A 20,490-nucleotide genomic window follows, 5' to 3' on the forward strand; every position below is an offset into this window, starting at 1 on the left:
TAAGTGGACCCCAATACGCAGACCACTGCTGGTTTGACTGTAGGTCATTTTATGGTATACACATGGCAATTATTCCGACATAACAATGGTGACTGCATTTGAAAAGCACCGCACTTGCTGAAAGATGTGAAAGCTATTCTGTAAATGCAAGATGCTGATCTCTTTTCTCATATTTTGCAATGCAATGCTACACTCTTTCAATTGGAATGTAAAGGTCTCAGTGGAATAGTTTGAAATGTTGACTGCTGGATAAAGCATTATATTGTATTTTGATTTCGCAAAGCTCATTTTAATATGCTTAAATGATCAATTGGAAGAAATGTTTTATTGTTAAGTGTATTGAAGCCCCTATCAAATGGCAATGATAAAGAATGTTTTTCTCTCACAATTAATTTGAATAGTTTACTTTGTACCAATCCAATTTACTTCTACTGGGACTCAAAAGGAAATTTAATTGTATAATCTCACTAGGCAACATGATATCTTAAGAGTAATGTGTCTGGTACTGCCTTACACACTCTGATTGCATTTTGGAAAATCACAGGTATCCTGGCTGCAATTTTTCAATGTTTGAGGCCTAATTCTTGCCAAGGGAAAGAACACTGGAAATGAAACAGAGGTTCATGATGCTACTCCTTGTTGCCTGGAGTATTCAGGAGAAAGTGCCCACAGCCTTGTCCCAGCTGAGCAAGGCCGTGCTTATAAGCTGGCCTGGGGCATTCTGGGGTTACCAACCTCATCTTCCTTTCCAATTCATGGTTAGGCAGCCATTTTGAGGGGCACGCGTAATAATTGGGTCTTAGACCTCACCAGTCAGAGCAAAGACCTTAGACGGAAAGCAAGTCCCTTGCAGCATGGTGGCACGGTGGTTAGCACTGCTGTCTCACAGTGCCAGGGACCAGGGCTCAATTCCAACCTCAGATGACTGCATGGTGTAGAGTTTGCACATTCTCACCGTGTCCTCATAGGTTTCCTCCAAGTGCTCTGCTTTCCTTCCACAGTCCAAAGATGAGTAGGTTAGGTGATTGGCCATGCTAAATTGACAGGGAAATTAGCAAGGTAAATACATGGGGTTAAGGGGATAGGGCCTGGGTGGGATTGTTGTCGCTGTAGGCTCGATGGGCCGAATTGCCGCCTCCTGTACTGTAGGGATTCTGTGAACATGTTTAAGGCTGAGTTAAAATAGGTTCTTGATAACCTTTGATTGTACGGTCAATCAGATACACAAGAAAGTAGAGTTGAGGCCACAGCAAGTTCAGCCATGTTCTCATCAAACTCTGGAACAGGCTCTAGGGGCTGAATGGCCTGTTCATCCGCTTGTGTTTTGTTCACCAGTAGATACCTTTTCACCTCTCACCCTGAAAATGACATTTACTGATGTACTCATTTCACATTTTGTGCAAGAAAGCAGACTGTGGTTGCATGTTGAAATCCCCTACCAGTAAAAAATTATAACCCTCTAATTGTATATCAGATTACCTAAGCTGTTTATTCCTTCATGTGGATGCCCCAGTGTTGATGTAGAGATGCCAGCGTTGGACTGGGGTAAACAGTAAGAAGTCTGACAACACCAGGTTTAAGTCCAACCGATTTATTTGATAGTAAACTCACAAGCTTTCGAGGTTTGTCCCTTCGTCAGGTGAATGGAGAGTTCTGGCCTCAGACAGAGCATATAATGCACAGACAGTTTACAGATTACTGATTAGAATGCGAGTCTTTACACCTAACCTGCTATTCAAGTCTTAAGGAGGCCGACAATGTGAGTGGAAGGAGCATTAAGCACAGGTTGAAGAGATGTGTATTGCCTCCAGACAGTACAGTAAGCGAACCCAGGCAAGTCACGGGGGCTGTCAGATAGCCAAGTTCCGCACACATGAGGACGGTCTCAACAGGGATCTTGGGTTCATGTCGCACTATCTGTAACCCCCGTGACTTGCCTGGGTTTGCTAAACCTCACTTACTGTACTGTCTGGAGACAATACACATCTCTTTGTGCTTAATGCTCCTTCCACTCACATTGTCAGCCACTTTAAGACTTGAATAGCAGGTTAGGTGTAAAGACGCGCATTCTCATCAGTAATCTGTAAACTGTTTGCGCTGTTATATGCTCTGTCTGAGGCCAGAACTCTCCATTCACCTGACGAAGGGGCAAACCTCGAAAGCTTGCGAGTTTACTATCAAATAAATCGGTTGGACTTAAGCCTGGTGTTGTCAGACTTCTTACTGTGTGCCCCAGTGTTGACAGCAGAATGAAATATCCATAAGTCAAAGAAGACAAGCTGGGTTGTACACACATTCCTTGCCGATGGAAACTGTGCTTTCAGTGGCGTAGGCCCTAATCTTCAGCATTTCCTTCCTAAACCTCCACATCTCTCTCTGTGCTCCTTGAAGATTCTTCTTAAAGCCACCCTCTATTGATCACTTGTTCTACTATCTCCTATTGTGGCTCAGTGTCAGATTGTGTTTGTTGGTTGCGAAGAATCTTGGTGCTATCAAGTGCAAGTTATTGGTGTTGATCACTCCTGTATTGTTGGCTACATAATAGGTCACAAGGTTAGGGTCAGTGAACTATTTATGCTGATTCACATTGCGAGCTGGAGTACCTGGGCTCATTTCACAGCTTTGACTATCTGTGCTTGAACTTTCATCAAATAGAAACCTCCCCCTGTTTCATCTAGGTTGCAGGTAAAACAGCAAACAGATGTGGCAGATATCAGGAAAGTGAAACCAGACCTGCTAAGTTTTTCCAGCATTTTCTGATTTCATTTCAGATGTGGTAGACATACCTATTTGGAGGAAGAAAATGTTTGGTAGGAAGTACAAAAGGAAAGCATTAGCCCCAGAGTCTGGTCAGGCAAGGTTGTCAACCTTCCAGAATTGCCTAGGAGTCTCTTGGGAATAAGGACTAATCTCTCAAGTGTACTTTAAAGACTAACTTGACGAAGGAAATAAAAGTGGGATGAGAAACATCTTTTTCAGTTGTTAAGATGTGGAATACACCTCCAGAGAACGTGGTGGAGGCAGGTTCAGTTGAAGCATTCAAAAGGGAAGTAGATTGTGATTTGAAAAGAAAGAATATGGAGGGTTATGGAGAACAAGTGGGAGAATGGAACTGAATGAATCGCTCATTTGGAGAGCCAGTATAGACATGATGGGCCAAATAGCTTCCTGTTGCACTTTAATAGTTCTGCGATTCCGTGATCTGCCAACTAACCCAGAAATTAAATTGAAGAAGGTCTTGGGGATCTGTGTAGCACCTTTCTGTTCTTCAGTCAAGAATAGATAAAAAACTATGGCAGCAGATTTTGGGATTATATAAGTGCACATTTACCATCAGTTGACTTCAGCATCTGTTTTTAGTCCTATTGGATATGTATAAGAGAAGATATAGATACAGATGGATATTTAATTACACATATACTTTCCGCATAACGAAGATAAGGAAGAAGAATATAACAATACAGGTGGCACGATGGTTAGCATTGCTGCCTCACAGTGCCAGGGACCTGGGTTCGATTCCCGACTCGGGTCACTGTCTGTGCGGAGTCTGCACCTTCTCCCCGTGTCTGCGTGGGTTTCCTCCGGGTGCTCTGGTTTCCTCCCACAGTTCGAAAGACGTGCTGCTTAGGTGCACGTTGGCCATGCTAAATTCTCCCTCAGTGTACCCAAACAGGTACAAAGTGGCGACTACGGGGTTTTCACAGTCACTTTATTGCAGTGTTAATGTAAAACCTTCCTTGTGACACTAATAAATAAACTGTAAAACAAATTAAACATATATTTTTTTTTCTTGTGCAGTGTAGATCATAGATCATTGATCATAGAACCCTACATTGCAGAAGGAGGCCATTCGGCCCACCGAGTCTGCACCGTTCACAGTCCCACCGAGGCCCGATCCCCAAAATACGATGTATTTAACCAAGCTTGTCCCCTAATGCTAAGGGGCAATTTAGCATGGCCGATCCACCTAACTCTCACACCTTTTGCACTGTGGGAGGAAACTGGAGCACCCAGACGAAACCCACGCAAAGATGAGGAGAATGTGCAGACTCCGCACAGACCCAAGCCTGGAATAAAACCCGGGTCCCTGGCATTGTGAGGCAGCAGTGCACGATGTGCCATCATGCCTCCCTATTTCCCAATGTTGACGAGTGTTCCAGTTTGCGTTTAGAATTGCATTTGTGGTCTAAATGTGGCAGCCCTCTCTCTCCATACGCTCTGTGCCAGTTACTAGGCGCTGACAAGCTTGTTATAAACATGTTCAACGGGAAGTTAGACTGAAATCTTTTCAGTTGCTGCTAACAATTTCCTTTCAGTTGGTTGCTTTGTTGTTTGGCTTCTTCAACTCATTCTTCATTCCTCCTGTCTTCACCAGTCAAATTCAGCATGATCCTGCCTCTAATTCCATTAATTGTTTGTTTCCTTTTACGGTTTTGTTGTGGTCTGTCTGTTTTTGAACATTGGAAGAAGTGGAGTGGATTGCTAATGTGTGGCCCCCGAGGCACAGATGGCTTCCAACCTCACTTATGTATTGCAACTGCCCAAGATATTTTGTACATTTATGATTTCCCCAGTCCAATTTAAATGGTGCTCGAGTGATTTATTGAGCAAATATTTTTGAAACCACTTAGCGTGAAAACGAGTGACAGCTTTCTGACCATAAAGCTCAATATGCCACAATATTATTTGTACTCAAAGTTGGATCACTGTCCGTGCCAATTTGCTGCCCAATCACTTCTTCACTCCTTAAAGTGAAAGCCATGGTCGCCTAACTTTGGATTAAGATACTGCAGAGGACTGTCGTTTACTTACTTGTGTCACAAGTAGGCTTACACTGCAGTGAAGTTACTGTGAAAATCCCTTAGCCGCCACACTCCGGCGCCTGTTCGGGTACACTGAGGGAGAATTTAGCACGGCCAATGCACCCTAACCAGCGCGTCTTTCAGACTGTGAGAGGAAACCCACACAGTCATGGGGAGAATGTGCAGATACTGCACAGGCAATGACCCAAGCTGGGAATTGAACCCGAGTCCCTGGCACTGCGTAACAGCAGTGCTAACCAGTGTGCCACAGCAGAACAGTCCTTTATGAATAACTCTGTCTTACCCAGGATAGAATTATTGGAGAGCCACGGAGGTTTATAGCATGGAAGGAGACAATTTAGTTCCCATTTCCATGTCAGTTGACAAGTAGTTATCTGACTTATTCCCACTTCCCACTTCGGTCTGTAATCCTGTAGGTTATGGCACTGAATGTGCATTCTAAGTGCTTTTGAAATATTTATGAAAGATTTGCATATGCACTAACCTTTCAGGCAGTGAGCAGTCATTTCCTCTGGGTGAAAAAATTTCCTGTTGAATCCCTTAGGCCCCAACTTCACCAAACCTGGGAATGGGGATTGAATCCTGTGCAGTTGCCACAAGCCTGATCCACATTGGCTGTCCTGTCACTGAGCAGCCATGCCTGGGGCCCTGGACAATGATGGTCAAGGCTCCAGTTTTCTTTCCACCACCTGACCAAGAATCTCTCCTACTCTTACTGCCTGCAGTTAGCATCTGTTGGAAGGACTTGCAAGCTGATATTCTATTCGTTTGACTGTGTTATGAACGCATCTCCCTTGGCCATTCGGTCCTGGGGGTGGGACTTGTACCCAGAGCTCAGAGGCTGGGATGTTTCCCGCTGCATCACAAGGCCTCTGCACTCTATCCCAATCCCTCATAATTTTAGAGACTCGGATAGGTCTCCCCTAAGTCACTTGTGTTCCAAATAAACAAAAAACCCTAGCCTATCCAAACGTCTCTCTGAACTAAAGTTCTCCCGTTCAGGACACTCCAGAGCAATCACATCATTCCCTGTAATGATCAGAATACGGGCAGCTCTCCAGATGTGGCCTAACTTGTGTATTCAGATCCAAAATGGTCTTCTTGATTTTATAATCTATGCCTTGCCTAATAAAGGCAAGTCTCCTATATGCCTTGTTGACCACATTGTCCAGCCACCTTCAGGGATCTGCGGACATGCACTCCAAGGTCTCTCTGTTCCTCTACACTTCTCAATATCCTATCATTTGCTGCCCCACTTCCTTGCCTTATTAGCCTTCCTCAAAGCTCCTGCTCTCTGCTTCCCCAGAATAATGTCCTCCTCATCCCAGCAGAAGAACCGATTTGCTTATTTCAACTTATGTTATTTACAGTATTTTCCTTCTGGAGGTGTTGTGGTCCAGCGAGGCATGTCCCTGCCTCTGAGCCAGAAACTCCAGGTTCAACTCCCATTCCAGGTCTTGGTGGTCAAAGAAGGTGCATACGCAATGTGGCCAAACAGGTTGGCAATGGCAATGGCATTGGCAAAAGGGCCTTGGCCTTATAAATCAGTCACTGAAAGAAAACATGCAGGTGTAGCAAGCAGTTAGGAAGGCAAGTGGTATGTTGGCATTCATTGCGAGAAGACCTGGGTACAGGAGCAAGGAGTTTTTACTGCAACTGTACGGGACCTTGGTTGGAATATTGTGAACAATTTTGGTCTCCTTATCCAAGAAAGAATATACTTACCATTGAAGGATTGCAATTAAGTTTCATCAGACAGATTTCTGGGATGGTGAGATTGGATTGCCGGGGGTTGTAATCACCGGAATTTGGAAGAATGAGAGGGGATCTCATTGAAACGTGAGGCTGTGACAGGGCCGGACAGATTGGATGCAAGAGGTTGATTCTTCTAGCTGGGGAACGGAGATCTGAAATAAGGGGTCAAAGTCTCAGGCTATGGGGTAGGGCATTTAGGACTGGGGTGAGGAGAAACATTTCCACTCGTGGGGGTGGTGAACCTGTGGAATTCTCTACCACAGAAAGCTGTGGAGGAAAAGTCACTGAATATAATTACGGAAGAAATGGAGAGATTTCTAGACTCTAAAAGTGTAAAGGGGTGTGAGAAGAGCGCAGGAGTATGGTATTGAGATAAAGAACTAACCAGGATCATATCGGATAGTGGAGCAGACTCAAAGGGCTGAATGGCCTACTCCTGCTTTGATTTTCTGTACTTCTGTAGCAGGCAGTAAGAGCAGGAAAGATTCCTACTTAGCCATTTGAAGGAAAGAATTTTGACCATCGCGACTAGGTGACAAAATGCACATTAAAGTGCCATAGCCAGTTGACCCCTTTTCGGCAAAGGTGGGATGGGGTGGGGGAAATTGGCTCAATTGGCTATATGTCTGTGGATCAGATTGGTGTCAACAACATTCCTGTTCTGTTTGGGTGGATTTGGGGCCTTACTCTTTGCCTTACTGGTGATGGAGGTCATGGTGCTATGACCTGTATCCAGGCAAAAGACGGAAGATGATTTCCCATCTCCTCCGCGTTGGGATAGTGTTTCATTACTGTACTTAAATATCCAATCCTGTTCGGAGTGGATTGATTTAATCCCATACCACAATCCCTTGGAACAAGTATTGACTTTCCTATAATCCATTTTTTCCAAATAAAACGTCAGCAAAAAAATGGCTGAGACAATGATTTCTTACTTGATTTTATCAGTCTCCTTTGGAATTTTAGCTTTAAACATCGCCCAAGTATTAATCTGGCATCTTAATTAGTGCTGGTTAGGTCAAGATTGTAAAATAAAATGTATCTCTGGTGGGAACCAATGTGCTAGTTTGTGCAAATAAATCTATCAGTGGATTCCATGTACAAAGGAAAAAATTGTTCTATATTGCCTAAAAGTTGCAAGTTAAAGGTCCATAATCCATGGAATTCTAAGTGGGAAAGAATTTGTGACATCGAAACCAGGCTATCTAATAAAAATCATGCCGCATATTCTCTGAGAATTACCTTGAGCAATTTTATAATACCGATTGCATGATTTCTTGGATCAGATTATTTCCTCCGCTGTTAAAACTGAGGTGTTAACCTGCTTATTTTGCAGAGAGGGATTTGGCGCAAATGGGTTTGGATATTTCTCAATGCAAGTGTGGCCTCTGCTCGCTTGTACTTGAGCGTACTCTAAGCTTGCTCAGAAGAAATGAAGGTGTTTGACCTCAGGATATCCCAGAGTGCGTCACAGCTAATGAAGCGATCTTTTTGAAGTGTAGCCTCTGTTATAATGTAAAAAGCATGGCAACCAAGTGAAACAGCAATATCTTCATTCATTGACCAGTGATTAGTATGTAGTGGTTGGAACCATTACATGTGAAGCGAAGAATCACTTTCTTTAAAGAGAAATCTCACTCCTCTGCTTTGAAAAGGCTATTTGTTAACGATAGTAAGTGGGACTCGCCAATCTGGAACACAGGTTTTATAAGCACTGCTATCAGTTTCACTGTGATTGGCCTGCAGACGGATTTGATTATGTTAGTTTTCCCTGACTGTGAAGTTACGATTCCAGATGTTCCTTGGCATCCCAAGTAGTGTCCAAACACAAAATTAACCAGAAACATGCCCCACAGTGGCTGACACATTCAAGTGGCAGCAGCTCTGCCGCTGAAACTCAAACCATCTGGTTACCAAGGCAGCTGCTCCGTTACCCATTTATCCTATTGCTTTAACCAGTGTTAGAGTCGAAGAAGTGCAGAAGGAGGCCATTTGGCCCATCGAGTCTACACTAATCACAATCCCAACCAAACCCTATTCCCCCCATAACACCATGTATTTCCCCAGCCTGTCCCCCTGACATTAAGGGGCAATTTAGCACGGCCACTTCACCTTACCTGCACATCTTTGGAATGTGGGAGGAAACCAGAGCACCCAGAGGAAACCCACACAGACACGGGGAGAATGTGTAAACTTTGCACAGTCACCCAAGCTGGGAATCGAACCTGGGTTGCTAGCGTTGTGAGGCAGCAGTGCTAACCACTGTGCCACCAAAGCCTACTGCACTTGATACTCCCAGGGAGTCTCCCACCCAAGTACTAACCAGACCTGAGTCTGCTTAGCTTCCAAGATCAGGTGAGATTGGGTGTTTTTCAGATTATCATGGCTGTTAGCATTTACCCTCATTGTCACAAGTTAGGGATATTTCAAATATCCCCAGTAATTCCTTGCTGGTTTTGTACTGTGCTCCATAGGTAGAAATCAATTGTTAATAAGTAAGGAATGTTACATCATTAATTGATGGTGGTGTACCGGTCATGTCACTGGACTAGTCATCTGGAGTCTCAGGCTAGTGCTCTGGGGGACACAGGTTCAAGTCCCACTGTGGCAACCAGCGGAATTTAAGTTCTATTAATTGAATCTGGAATGTAAAGCTAGTCTCAGTAATGATGACCGTGGAACTATCACCGATTGTCACAAAAATCTACCTGGTTGATTAAAAATCCATCTGGTTCACAAATGTCCTTTTTGGGTAGGAAATCTGCCATCCTTATCTGGTCTGGCCTACAATGTGACTCCAGACTCCTGACACATGTGCAGTGGCCCACTCAGCGTTGTGCTGTTCAGCGGGTATAGGTCCTACCCACTGATTTTAATGATATTCACTTTAGGACACTCTGCAGTGCACAGAGCATGGGAGATTCATTTTGAAAATCCTGCTGAAAAAGAAACAGTGGGGTTTACTCCAGTTTTTACTTGAATTTGACACTTCGGATTTTTTTGGGAGAATCCCACCCCAGACTTTCAAATGGTCCTGTCACATAGAACATAGAACATAACAGCGCAGTACAGGCCCTTCGGCCCTCGATCTTGCGCCGACCAGTGGAACCAATCTAATGACCCTCTAACCTAAACTATTCCAATGTTATCCATATGCCTATCCACTGACCATCTGAACACCCTTAAAGTTGGCGAGTCCACAACTGCTGCAGGCAGGGCATTCCACACCCTTACTACCCTCTGAGAACCTACCTCTGACATCCATCCTACAATTACCACCCTTTAATTTAAAGCTACGTCCCCTTGTGTTAGCCATCATCATCTGAGGTAAAAGGCTCTCACTGTCCACCCTATCCAATCCTTTGATCATCTTGTATGCCTCAATTAGGTCACCTCGTAAGCTTCTTCTCTCCAATGAAAATAACCTCAAGCCCCTCAGCCTTTCCTCATAAGACCTTCCCACAATACCAGGCAACATCCTGGTAAACCTCCTCTGCACCCTTTCCAATGTCTCCACATCTTTCTTATAATGTGGCGACCAGAACTGTACGCAATACTCCAAGTGCGGCCACACCAGAGTTTTGTACGGTTGTAACATGACCTCATGGCTCTGAAATTCAATCCCTCTACCAATAAAAGCTAACACACCGTACGCTGCCTTAACAACCTTATCAACCTGGGTGCCAACTTTCAGGGAGCTATGCACATGTACCCTGAGATCTCTCTGCTTGTCAACATTACTAAGAGTCCTTCCATTAGCCCTGTATTCTGTACTCCTGTTACTCTTACCAAAGTGAATCACCTCACACTTTTCTGTATTAAACCCCATCTGCCACCTCTCAGCCCAGCTCTGCAGCTTATCTGTGTCCCTCTGCAAACTGTAACATCCATCCTCACTGTCTACAACTCCTCCAACTTTGGTGTCATCAGCAAATTTACTAATCCATCCTTCTACACCCTCATCGAGGTCATTTATAAAAATGACAAACAGCAGTGGCCCCAAAACAGATCCTTGAGGCACACCACTTGTAACTGAACTCCAGGTTGAATATTTCCCATTAACTGCCACCCTCTGTCTTCTATCAGCTAGCCAATTCCTGATCCAAACATACTAAGCCGATCTTTCTCTTCACCCTATCTGTAACTGCAACAATGTATTCTGCACCCTATTCTTTCTTTCTCCCCTTTGTACTCTGCGAACAGTATGTTTTGTCTGTATAGTGTACAAGAAACAATGTTGTTTTACTGGACCTCAATACATATGACAATAGTAAATAAATCAAATAGTGAGCGAGTCCAGTTTGAGGATAAGGCGTAAACTTTTTAGAACTGAGGTGAGGAGAAATTTCTTCATCCAGAGAGTGGTGAATTGTGTGGAATTCACTACCATAGAAAGTAGTTGAGGTCAAAATATTGTGTGATTTCAAGAAGAAATTAGATATAGCTCTTGAGCTAAAGGGATAAGGAGGATTGAGGGGGGGATCAGGATATTGAATTTGGTGATCAGCAATGATCAAAATGAATGGCAGAGCAGGCTCGAAGGGCCAAATGGCCTACTCCTGTTTCTAGTTTCTACGTTTCTGCTTCTAGTTTCTAAATGACCCATCAAGCCAATCATAGCAATGCATGTGAATTGAGCACAGGAGTGCAGGATTTTGGCAGTGGGAGTTGTGGAGTTTGGAAGCATTCTTATCTCAGTCTTGTATATAGTGATTTTCCCCCAAATAAACTCCTGCTGGTTTATCTGCCTTGTTGGTTGTGTAAATAACAAAACAACTTTTTTATGAGTTGGTAGATTTACAAATATTTTCACTGCGAAGCTCATATCTTGAAGTATCAGTAAATGTTTAACAGGTCAGTTATACGATGCATTTCCTTAGCGAGTCTCCTGTAACGTAGCAAAGTGTTCTGCGCTCAGGCTCCCCCAGATTGGCAGTGATCATCGGAAAGATGAGAGGTTGTACTCCAGGATTTCTCCCCCAATGAGCTGTATCAGGGAAGATCTTTTAACGCATGCAACTTTAATCTGATGATGTTTATGTTCTGTTCTGTTTTACCAGTTGGGAAAGCAACCCTTGGACTGCGTGTTCGGTTTTCTGTGGAGGTGGAATACAAACTCGAAGTGTTCCTTGCGTTGAGGAGAACATGTACGGTGAAATTATACCAGTGGAGGAATGGAAGTGCATGTACGCTTTTAAACCTGCAGTAATTCAAAACTGCAATCTTTTTGACTGCCCAAAATGGATTGCCATGGAATGGTCGCCAGTAAGAAAAATATATATATACCTATTTTAAGCTTTTTATCATATAATTTTGTTGGTTAATTGGTTATCCCTGTGTAAATTATTTCTGTTAAGAGCTCAGATTATATGCCAGCAAGACCTCACTCTGCCAGTGTTAGAGCTCTCCAAACTAAAATCTGAGCTGCTATTTTGGAAGATAAAAACTAATAATTCTTCACCATTTTGATGAGAATGCTGGAAAAAATATGTGGCCAAAATATGACATTTTATAATGTTTTTCCAACGTTATTGTGGTGTGCTGGGTGGCATGGTGGGTGCTGTGATTAGCATTGCTGCCTCACAGCACCAGGGACTCAGGTTCGATTCCTGGCTTGGGTCATTGTCTGCCTGGAGTCTGCACGTTCTCCCTGTGTCCGCTTGGGTTTCCATCGGGTGCTCCGGTTTCCTCCCGCAGTCCGAAAGACATGCTGATTACGTGCATTGACCAGGCTAAATTCTGTCAGTGTACCTGAACAGGTGCCAAAGTGTGGCGACTAGGGGATTTTCACAGTAACTTCATTGCAGTGTTAATGTAAGCCTACTTGTGACAGTAATAAATAAGCTGTACTGTGAAGGGTGTTTGTGTGCGCACACATGGATGGATGTGTGCGTGACTAAATTAATTCGACTGAAGACAGTTAGATTGGAAGATTGCAAACATTAAAACAATTAGGTGTGAAATCAAGTGTTCTGAAATGGAAATTCAGCAGGGCTAAGATGTGAATAGTCAGCAGCATGTGTGGAAATTTGCATTAGAAAGGTGAGGAAAGTGGCTTGAAGTTAACTATAGTGTTTCAAAAGGAAGATAGAGTGTTGGAGGAGACCGTAAATAAAATAAAGCAAAATACTAAGTTTATGTTTACCCAAAAGGATTGGCCATAAAAATTATAATGAAGGATGTGTAAATTCTGAGAAAAGAAACATCTAAAGGTGGGTTAAAGATGAAAGAGGAAAATCCTAGTTAACGAGAAATGGAAGACTGTATAGTAGTCCTGTGGCTATGAGATCCTGAAAGAGTACATGCTTCAGACAGACCTGTAAAGAAACAGCTGGCACCATCCTCAGTGAGAAGATTTTTGGGTGGGTTTTCCAGCAGTGCTTGCCCCAAGACCGGAAATTCCTGCCCGAGGCCTGTGGGCATTTGCGTGGTCCACCCCGTCCATTATGATTTCCGTGGCAGGCGGGATGGGAAAATTTCACCCTTTGTATCAGTGAGATTCTGGAGGCATGCTGGAAGAAAAGCTTGTGTAAGATTTTCACTAGGGCAACAGTGAATATGTGGTTAAAAAGAACTTGAAATCTATGAAGACCATTTGCCTAAAAATCTGAATTAATTAAGCAGAAATTGTTTTGGGAAATTTTATTTGTTCGTGGGATGTGGAGCCCATGGCTGGGCCAGAATTTATTGCCCATCCCTGAGGGCATTTAAGAGTCAACTATATTGCTTTGGGTCCGAAATCACATGTCAACCAGACCAGGTAAGAGGATGGCAGATTTCCTTCCCCAAAGGATATTAATGATCCAACTGGTTTTTTTTACAGCACTGGTTTCATGGTCCTCATTAGACTTTTAATTCCAGATTTTTGTTTAGTTCAAATTTCCCCATCAGCCATGCCCAGACCATTACCCTGGGTCTTTGAATTACTAGCCCAGTGGCAATACCACGAGCCCACAACCTCCCCATTTTGTATGTGTTTGTTGAAGTACTGTTAATTGCATAAATGTAATCTTGCATCTAAGTTTCTTTTTCTTAAATTAATATTTAAATTTAGTTTTTAAAATCTTCACAAGTGGTTTGAAATTCTTTCTCCTGACTTCAGATGCCTCCTCATAAAATACAAATTGTTGTGATAGCTTGTTCAAGTTTCCCTTTGGGATGTAGGAGAGAGAACTGAATGTGATAACTTAAATTGCTTCATGGCTGATTATAACATATGAAGAAAACGTCTATACTGGAATATTATCTTTGTAATGTAAATGAAATGGAACAAGAGAATCAGTTTGTTGTAACAACTGATAAATACTCCTTATGAACAAGAAGCTGTTAAGAATGTGTGTGTTTCCTTACAGTGCACAGTAACGTGTGGACGAGGACTGCGGTACAGAGTTGTGCTATGCATAGACTACCGAGGGCAACATACAGGGGGATGTAACTCACAGCTCAAACCACACATCAAGGAGGAGTGCACTGTGCTAATTCCATGTTATAAAACTAAAGGTAATCTTAGAACAAGATGCCTTAGTGGCTCTCTGCGTGATGACTCTATTCCTCCACAATCTGCTAAATAAGAGGAATGGTTAAACAAAATAAACTTTGGTGGAGTTCTAAAGATCAAATAATTTTGTTAGTAAAAGCTTGTTGTTTCATGTTAAGTTTGATGTATGTCATATTTTATGGAGCCTGTTATGGTCTTTTAGTCTCTTGCTCTTTCTGCTCTTTTTAAAACAGCAGCCTCAGTGACTGGCTGTAAGAGCTATAGGCTGGGGTTTGTATTTTGTGGTGGCAGAGGTGGCCAGCCATAGGCTAACGGTGGAATCGTTTGCACCCACCGCTGTCAGTTGTGTTTCCTTGGGTCACCCTCTGCCATCTGGGAACCCATGGTATGGGGTCGCCGTCAGTGGGACTGGAAGACCCTACTGGCAGGAATGGCCACAAAATTCCACCCCCCCCACCCCACATTATCCAGTTTAAGTTAAGTTTATTTATTAGTGCCACAAATAGACTTCTATTAACGCTGCAGTGAAGTTACTGTGAAAATCCCCTAGTCACCACACTCCGGTGCCTGTTCAGGTACACTTAACTAATGTCCTTTAGGGATGGAAATCTGCCGTCCTTACCCGGTCTGGCCTACATGTGACTCCACAGCAATGTGGCTGATTCTCAACTGCCCTCGGGCAACTAGGGATGGGTAATAAATGCTGGCCCAGCCAGCGATGCCCATGTCCCATGAATAAAAAAAAACTGAGGGAGAATTTAGCATGGCCAATGCACCTAACCAGCGTGTCTTTCAGACTGTGGGAGGAAACCGGAGCACCCGGAGGAAACCCATGCAGACATGGGGTAAATGTGCAGACTCCGCACATACGGTGACCCAAGCTAGAAATTGAACCTGGGTCCCTGGGTGCTGTGAGGCAGCAATGCTAACCCACTGTGTCACCCCACATGCAGCAAAATCATCTGTAAATATTCAGCCAGCTTCCATCAGCGTGCCACTGCCACCAAACGTTTCATCGACTTTCCAATTGCTTTTGTGTTGCCTCAACATTAGCCAGGTGCTAACCATCTAGAACTTGAGTTCTGATGAAGGGTCTTCAAACTGAAATGTTAACTCTGTTTCTCTCTCCACGGAAGCTCCCTAACCTGCTGAGTGCGTCCGTCACCTTCTGTTTTAACTTCATTCGGTCCTCTCCTGTTCATCTCCTAATGACTTCCTCAGAATGGTCCTACCCTTCAGAAATCCCGTCTGACCCTCTGATTAACTGATAACTGTCCAAGTGCTTCTCTCACTATGATGTGGAGTTGCCGGTGTTGGACTGGGATAGGCACAGAACGTAGCCTCACAACACCAGGTTAAAGTCCAACAGGTTTATTTGGTAGCACGAGCTTTCAGAGTGCCGGTCCTTCATCAGGTGAGTGTCTTGATGAAGGAGCTGCACTCCGAAAGCTCGTGCTACCAAATAAACCTGTTGGACTTTAACCTGGTGTTGTGAGACTGCTTACTCTGCCTCTTATCATTAGAACTCAGTAACTTCCCAACTATTGATAAGTCTAAAGTTATCTGGTTTCTTCCTCCCTTTTTAAGTGATGGAATGACATTTACAATTCCCTGATCAAAAGGCAGAATTTGTATTATATATGGAAAGCAGGAATTCCTTATGGATGTATTATGTATTTGCATGAAAATTCTGCAGTGTATTTGCAAAGCCTGTAGTGTCACCTGTACGAATTTCAAAATGTATCGCTGGTATCCTACTGATAGGATAATTGAAATAAGTAACGATTGATAGAGAGCCCAGATAACTGGTCAAAACATTCACAGAGTTCCGAGTGGGGGGATAAAGGAGTCTCGGAGCTCCTTATTCTACAGGCAAAATCAATCCCACGGGAGCAGTATCTTGTTATCCTGGAGAATGGCTCCATGGATTGATTTAAAATGCACAATAACATTTTGAGGACTTCAGTTGGGGAACTAATACGATTAAACCGGCAGGAAAGAATTCTTAATTGAATGGTACAATGTAATAATTGTTTTGCATGAGTCTGGGGACTCTTGGTTTTGACATATGCGTGGTATTTCCAGAAAAACTTCCTGTGGAAGCTAAAGTACCCTGGATTAAGCAAGCACAGGAACTGCAGGAACCTAGAGCCGCTTCTGAGGAGCCAACGTGAGTTCACGGGTTTTCATTTTCACATCATGCTTAATGCAGTATTTGTTTAATAGTGAGACAGCGTTGAGAGTCGTAACCATTGCACTTGCGCAATATGTTTTTAGCGGTCTGTAATTTGTGCAATTATACAGTGACCTTTTGAGGATTGAACTGCAGTTTGGATTCTCCCACAAGCTTTGGGATGCCAGTGGGGACCCTGCTGTACAATTACAGGCAATGCGCCAATCGGGCACAGTCATTTTGTTGAGAGTGGCAGATTGGCTGTTAATGCTGTTGACCCCAATCAGAGATTCAGCAGCTCTGGGGCCATGGCAATGCCATCAGGAGGGATGGGTGGCACAGTAGCACAGTGGTTGGGTGGCATGGTAGCACAGTGGTTGGGTGGCACGGTAGCACAGCGGTTAGCACTGCTGCTTCACAGCTCCAGGGACTCAAATCCCGGCTCGGGTCACTGTCTGTGTGGAGTCTGCACATTCCCCCTGTGTCTGCGTGGGTTTCCTCCGGGTGCTCCGGTTTCCTCCCACAGTCCAAAGATGTGCGGGTTAGGTTGATTGGCCATTCTAAATTGCCCCTTAGTGTCCCGGGATGCGTAGATTAGAGGGATTAGTGGGTGAATATGTAGGGACACAGGGATAGGGCCGGGTTGGGATTGTGGTCGGTGTAGACTCGATGGGCCGAATGGCCTCTTTCTGCACTTAGGATTCTATGAGAGATCGGAGCTACTGAGATGGGTTGGTAACTCCTCAAAGTGAAGGCACTCTCAGAGGCATGTATTTAAAGTTAAACTTGCTGGGGAGAAGCTTCAGACTCCCTCGAAGCAGAGGCCTGGCTGTTTCCAGGTGCATCGGTCAGGCTGGAGTGTGACATTTCCTGCTGGGAGATGCCCCTTTGAGGCTTGTGCTTCCTTGATGCCCCCCCCACCCAACCCCCAGCCCCAGCCCCAGCTGACCTCCCCGAAGGAAATAGCCTCTGAACGCAGCTGGTGGTCTCCAGGTGGCACAGTGGTGAGCACTGCTGCCTCACAGTGTCGGAGACCCAGGTTCAATTCCTGGCTTGGGTCACTGTCTATGCAGAGTTTGCACATTCTCCCGATGTCTGCCTGGGTTTCCTCTGTGTGCTCCAATTTCCTCCCAGTCTGAAAGACGTAAAGCTCAGGAGCATTGGCCGTGCTAAATTCCCCCTCAGTGTACCCAAGCTGGAGTGTGGCAACTCTGGGATTTTCACAGTAACTTCATTGCAGTGTTAATGTAAGCCTACTTGTGACACTAATGAATAAACTTAAAAAAACACTGCCACTGGCAAAATATTGGCACATCCGTAAAGTTGGATACAATTGGGCTTATAGTCAGTTTCTTTCATTGCACAGGCAAACAGTCTGGCAACCTGCTTGCTAATAGGAAACTTCATTAATGGCAGGAATGCATTGAGAAGCTTCCTCTTGCAGTTTCCCACCATTTTCCCATTCCCCCATCTCCACACTTGGAATACTGTATGCAATTCTGGTCACCCTATTATAGAAAGGATAATATAAAACTAGAAAGAGTGCAGAAAAGATTTCCTAGGATGCTACCAGGACTTGATGGATTAGTTATAAGGAGAGGCTGAATAGACTGAGACTTTTTTCCCCTGGAGTGTAAGAGGCGGAGGGATGATTGTATAGAGGTCTATAAAATAATGCGGGGCACAGATCAGCTAGATAGTCAATATCTTTTCCCAAAGGTAGGGGTGTCTAAAACTAGAGGGTATAGGTTTAAGGTGAGAGGGGAGAGATACAGAAGTGTCCAGAGGGGCAGTTTTTTCACAAAGAGCATGGTGAGTGTCTGGAACAAGCTGCCAGAGATAGTAGTAGAGGTGGGAACAATTTTATCTTTTAAAAAGCATTTAGATAGTTACACGGGTATAGAGGGATATGGGCCAAATGTGGGCAATTGGGATTAGCTTAGGGGTTTTGAAAAAAAGGGGCAGTATGGACAAATTGGGCCGAAGGGCCTGTTTCCATCCTGTAAACCTCTATGACTCTGTGACACCAAGTCCACCATCACAGGGTTGGAAAAACACAGTCCTTCATTTCTGCTTTTTCTCATGTGGTACATAGAGAACTTCAGACAATCATTTAGTTTTACTTTCAAGTACATGTTTATTGATGAGGGATGGTCCTGAGTCAGATATCTCAGAAAACTCTCACCACGTTTTGACGTACTACTTCTGAAATGCTGTTCCTCTGCAAGCTTCCTTATTGTTTGTTCTGTATTCAGCTGAAATATGCATTGTTCAAATCCTGCAAAGAACTTCACTGTTTTGTTAGAAGCTTCATTCCGAAATGTGCAGGAATTTATCCTGACGTTTAGTGGATATCACAGCCGAAGATTTCAAAGAGTGACTGCAGTCAGTTTGTGCATTTGTAATTAGAATGTCAAATGGGCCCTTCGGGCATTTATGTAGACTTGAATTTCACTTTCTATACCTTGTCTGATATTGAATCGAACGTTCTAACTGACACTTCCTGGTTTAGAGTCTGCGTCGCTCACTAATGGTTCTGCAATCTGATTAACACACATTGGGGGGGGGGGCGGATCCGCATTCGCCCCAAGATTGGAAATTCCCACCCGAGGTCAATGGACCTTTGCGTGGTCTGCCATCACCCACTGTGATTCCCGTGGGAAAGGTGGTGAGGTGGGAAAATTCCGTCCATGATTGCTTCTCTTGTCCACGTGTGTCCTCTATCCAAGGCGCTGTTCTTTCTCAATAGCTAGATGGTCTTCTGGACCAAAGACCAAATAATAGGTCTGTGCAGGCGCAAGTGTAGCAAACAGCTGTCTCAGTTCAGACAAGAGGGATAGTTTAATAGCTAAAGCACTAAACCAATGTATGAATTGACAATTGTTTGGGCAACTTTTTTTTTTCCTTCTCAGTGTAAAACGTGCCTTTCAACATGTTCTTAGCATTTGGCCCCAGTACTGTGACAATTATTTCTCAGGCCAGCCACAATATAGCCAGTTTCAAGGACTTGCTCCAGGCTTCACTAATAGGAATTCTATGTTTGCACACCCCATTCCTGGCGAACAGTACATCGTCCCTGCGGTGCAGTAAGTAAGGATTCACAGAGGAAAATTGGGCCCATTGCTTTTAATCTTGAAAGCATGAAAATGTCTGCTAACAATAGTCATTCCAGGCAATTGGCACGGAACGATGCATCGCATCGTAACTCCCGTGGGAAATCATGTCTGTAATGTAGAAATGACATGCAGTGCAGTAGCATAGCCATTCCATCATCTAGCGATCTTGTGGTGAATGCGGTTTAACGTGCCAGTGAAACGTCACCATACATCAAAGTAAGTTAAATATTAAGAACAGCCATTGACTGATTTAAGGAAAGCCATAATGAATAAGACTGAGTGATGCTAATAAGAATTGAGCTTTAGAAGTAACAAGAACACATTCCCGAGAATTCTGGTGGCCTGTTTTTAAACACAGTGGAGCTAATCCAAATCCATTAGTCAAAATTTTGAAGATTTACATTACAGAACAATGATGGTGTTTAACTTTCAGGAGTTACATTTTATATTCCATTGTCCCAGTCCTGATGGATGGCCTTAAAAAGAATGTTGCACAACTGCGTACAAATAAATGCGGGAAAGGTACTTTACTGAGCAAGGAGTGTAATGAAACACTGTCAAAATGTGTTGTGAACCCCATTCTGCAGGATGGCTCCTTCCCCAAAATTAAGTTTTGTTTTGTGCTTAGTTCGGTGGCACAGTGGTTAGCACTGCTGCCTCACAGCACCAAGGACCCGGATTCAATTCCGGCCTCAGGTCACTGTCTGTGTGGAGTTTGCACATTCTCCCCATGTCTGCGTGGGTTTCCCCCAGGTGCTCCGGTTTCCTCCCACAGTCCAAAGATGTGTGGGTTAGGTTGACTGGCCATGCTAAATTCACCCTAGTGTTGGCAGGATAAATATGTGGAGTCATGGGAATAGGGTCTGGGTGCGGTTGTGGTCAGTGCAGACCCGATGGGCTGAATGGCCTCCTTCTGTACTGCAGGGTTTCTTCTATGGCTCCAGTAGTTCCAACAATCCAGTGATGAGTCTGTGGTGCTGCATTTTGTCAATGGAAGTGGGGTCAGTAGAGGGGAACAGGACTGTACTGATATAAACATGTCTGAATCCAGTTCAAAGCTAAAATAGCAAGAGATATCCTGTGAGTCCAGAGCGAGAAATTGTGTCTCCTTAAGCAAACTGAACC

The 20,490-nt window shown here is 44.0% G+C and overlaps 1 protein-coding gene across 1 annotated transcript in view; it reads left to right on the forward strand.

Moving 5' to 3' along the window:
• The window catches only part of adamtsl3 (ADAMTS-like 3), a 548,277-nt gene that overhangs the window by 397,927 nt on the left and 129,860 nt on the right, over positions 1-20,490 (forward strand). The window contains exons 13-15 of the mRNA XM_080214139.1: positions 11,639-11,843; positions 13,931-14,078; positions 16,162-16,246. Of these exons, the coding sequence (XP_080070265.1) occupies positions 11,639-11,843; positions 13,931-14,078; positions 16,162-16,246 (438 nt within the window). The remainder of the gene's footprint in view (positions 1-11,638; positions 11,844-13,930; positions 14,079-16,161; positions 16,247-20,490) is intronic.

The sequence above is a fragment of the Carcharhinus amblyrhynchos genome, chromosome 28 (assembly GCF_965287045.1).
Source record: "Carcharhinus amblyrhynchos chromosome 28, sCarAmb.v2.hapA, whole genome shotgun sequence".
NCBI lineage: Eukaryota > Metazoa > Chordata > Chondrichthyes > Carcharhiniformes > Carcharhinidae > Carcharhinus > Carcharhinus amblyrhynchos.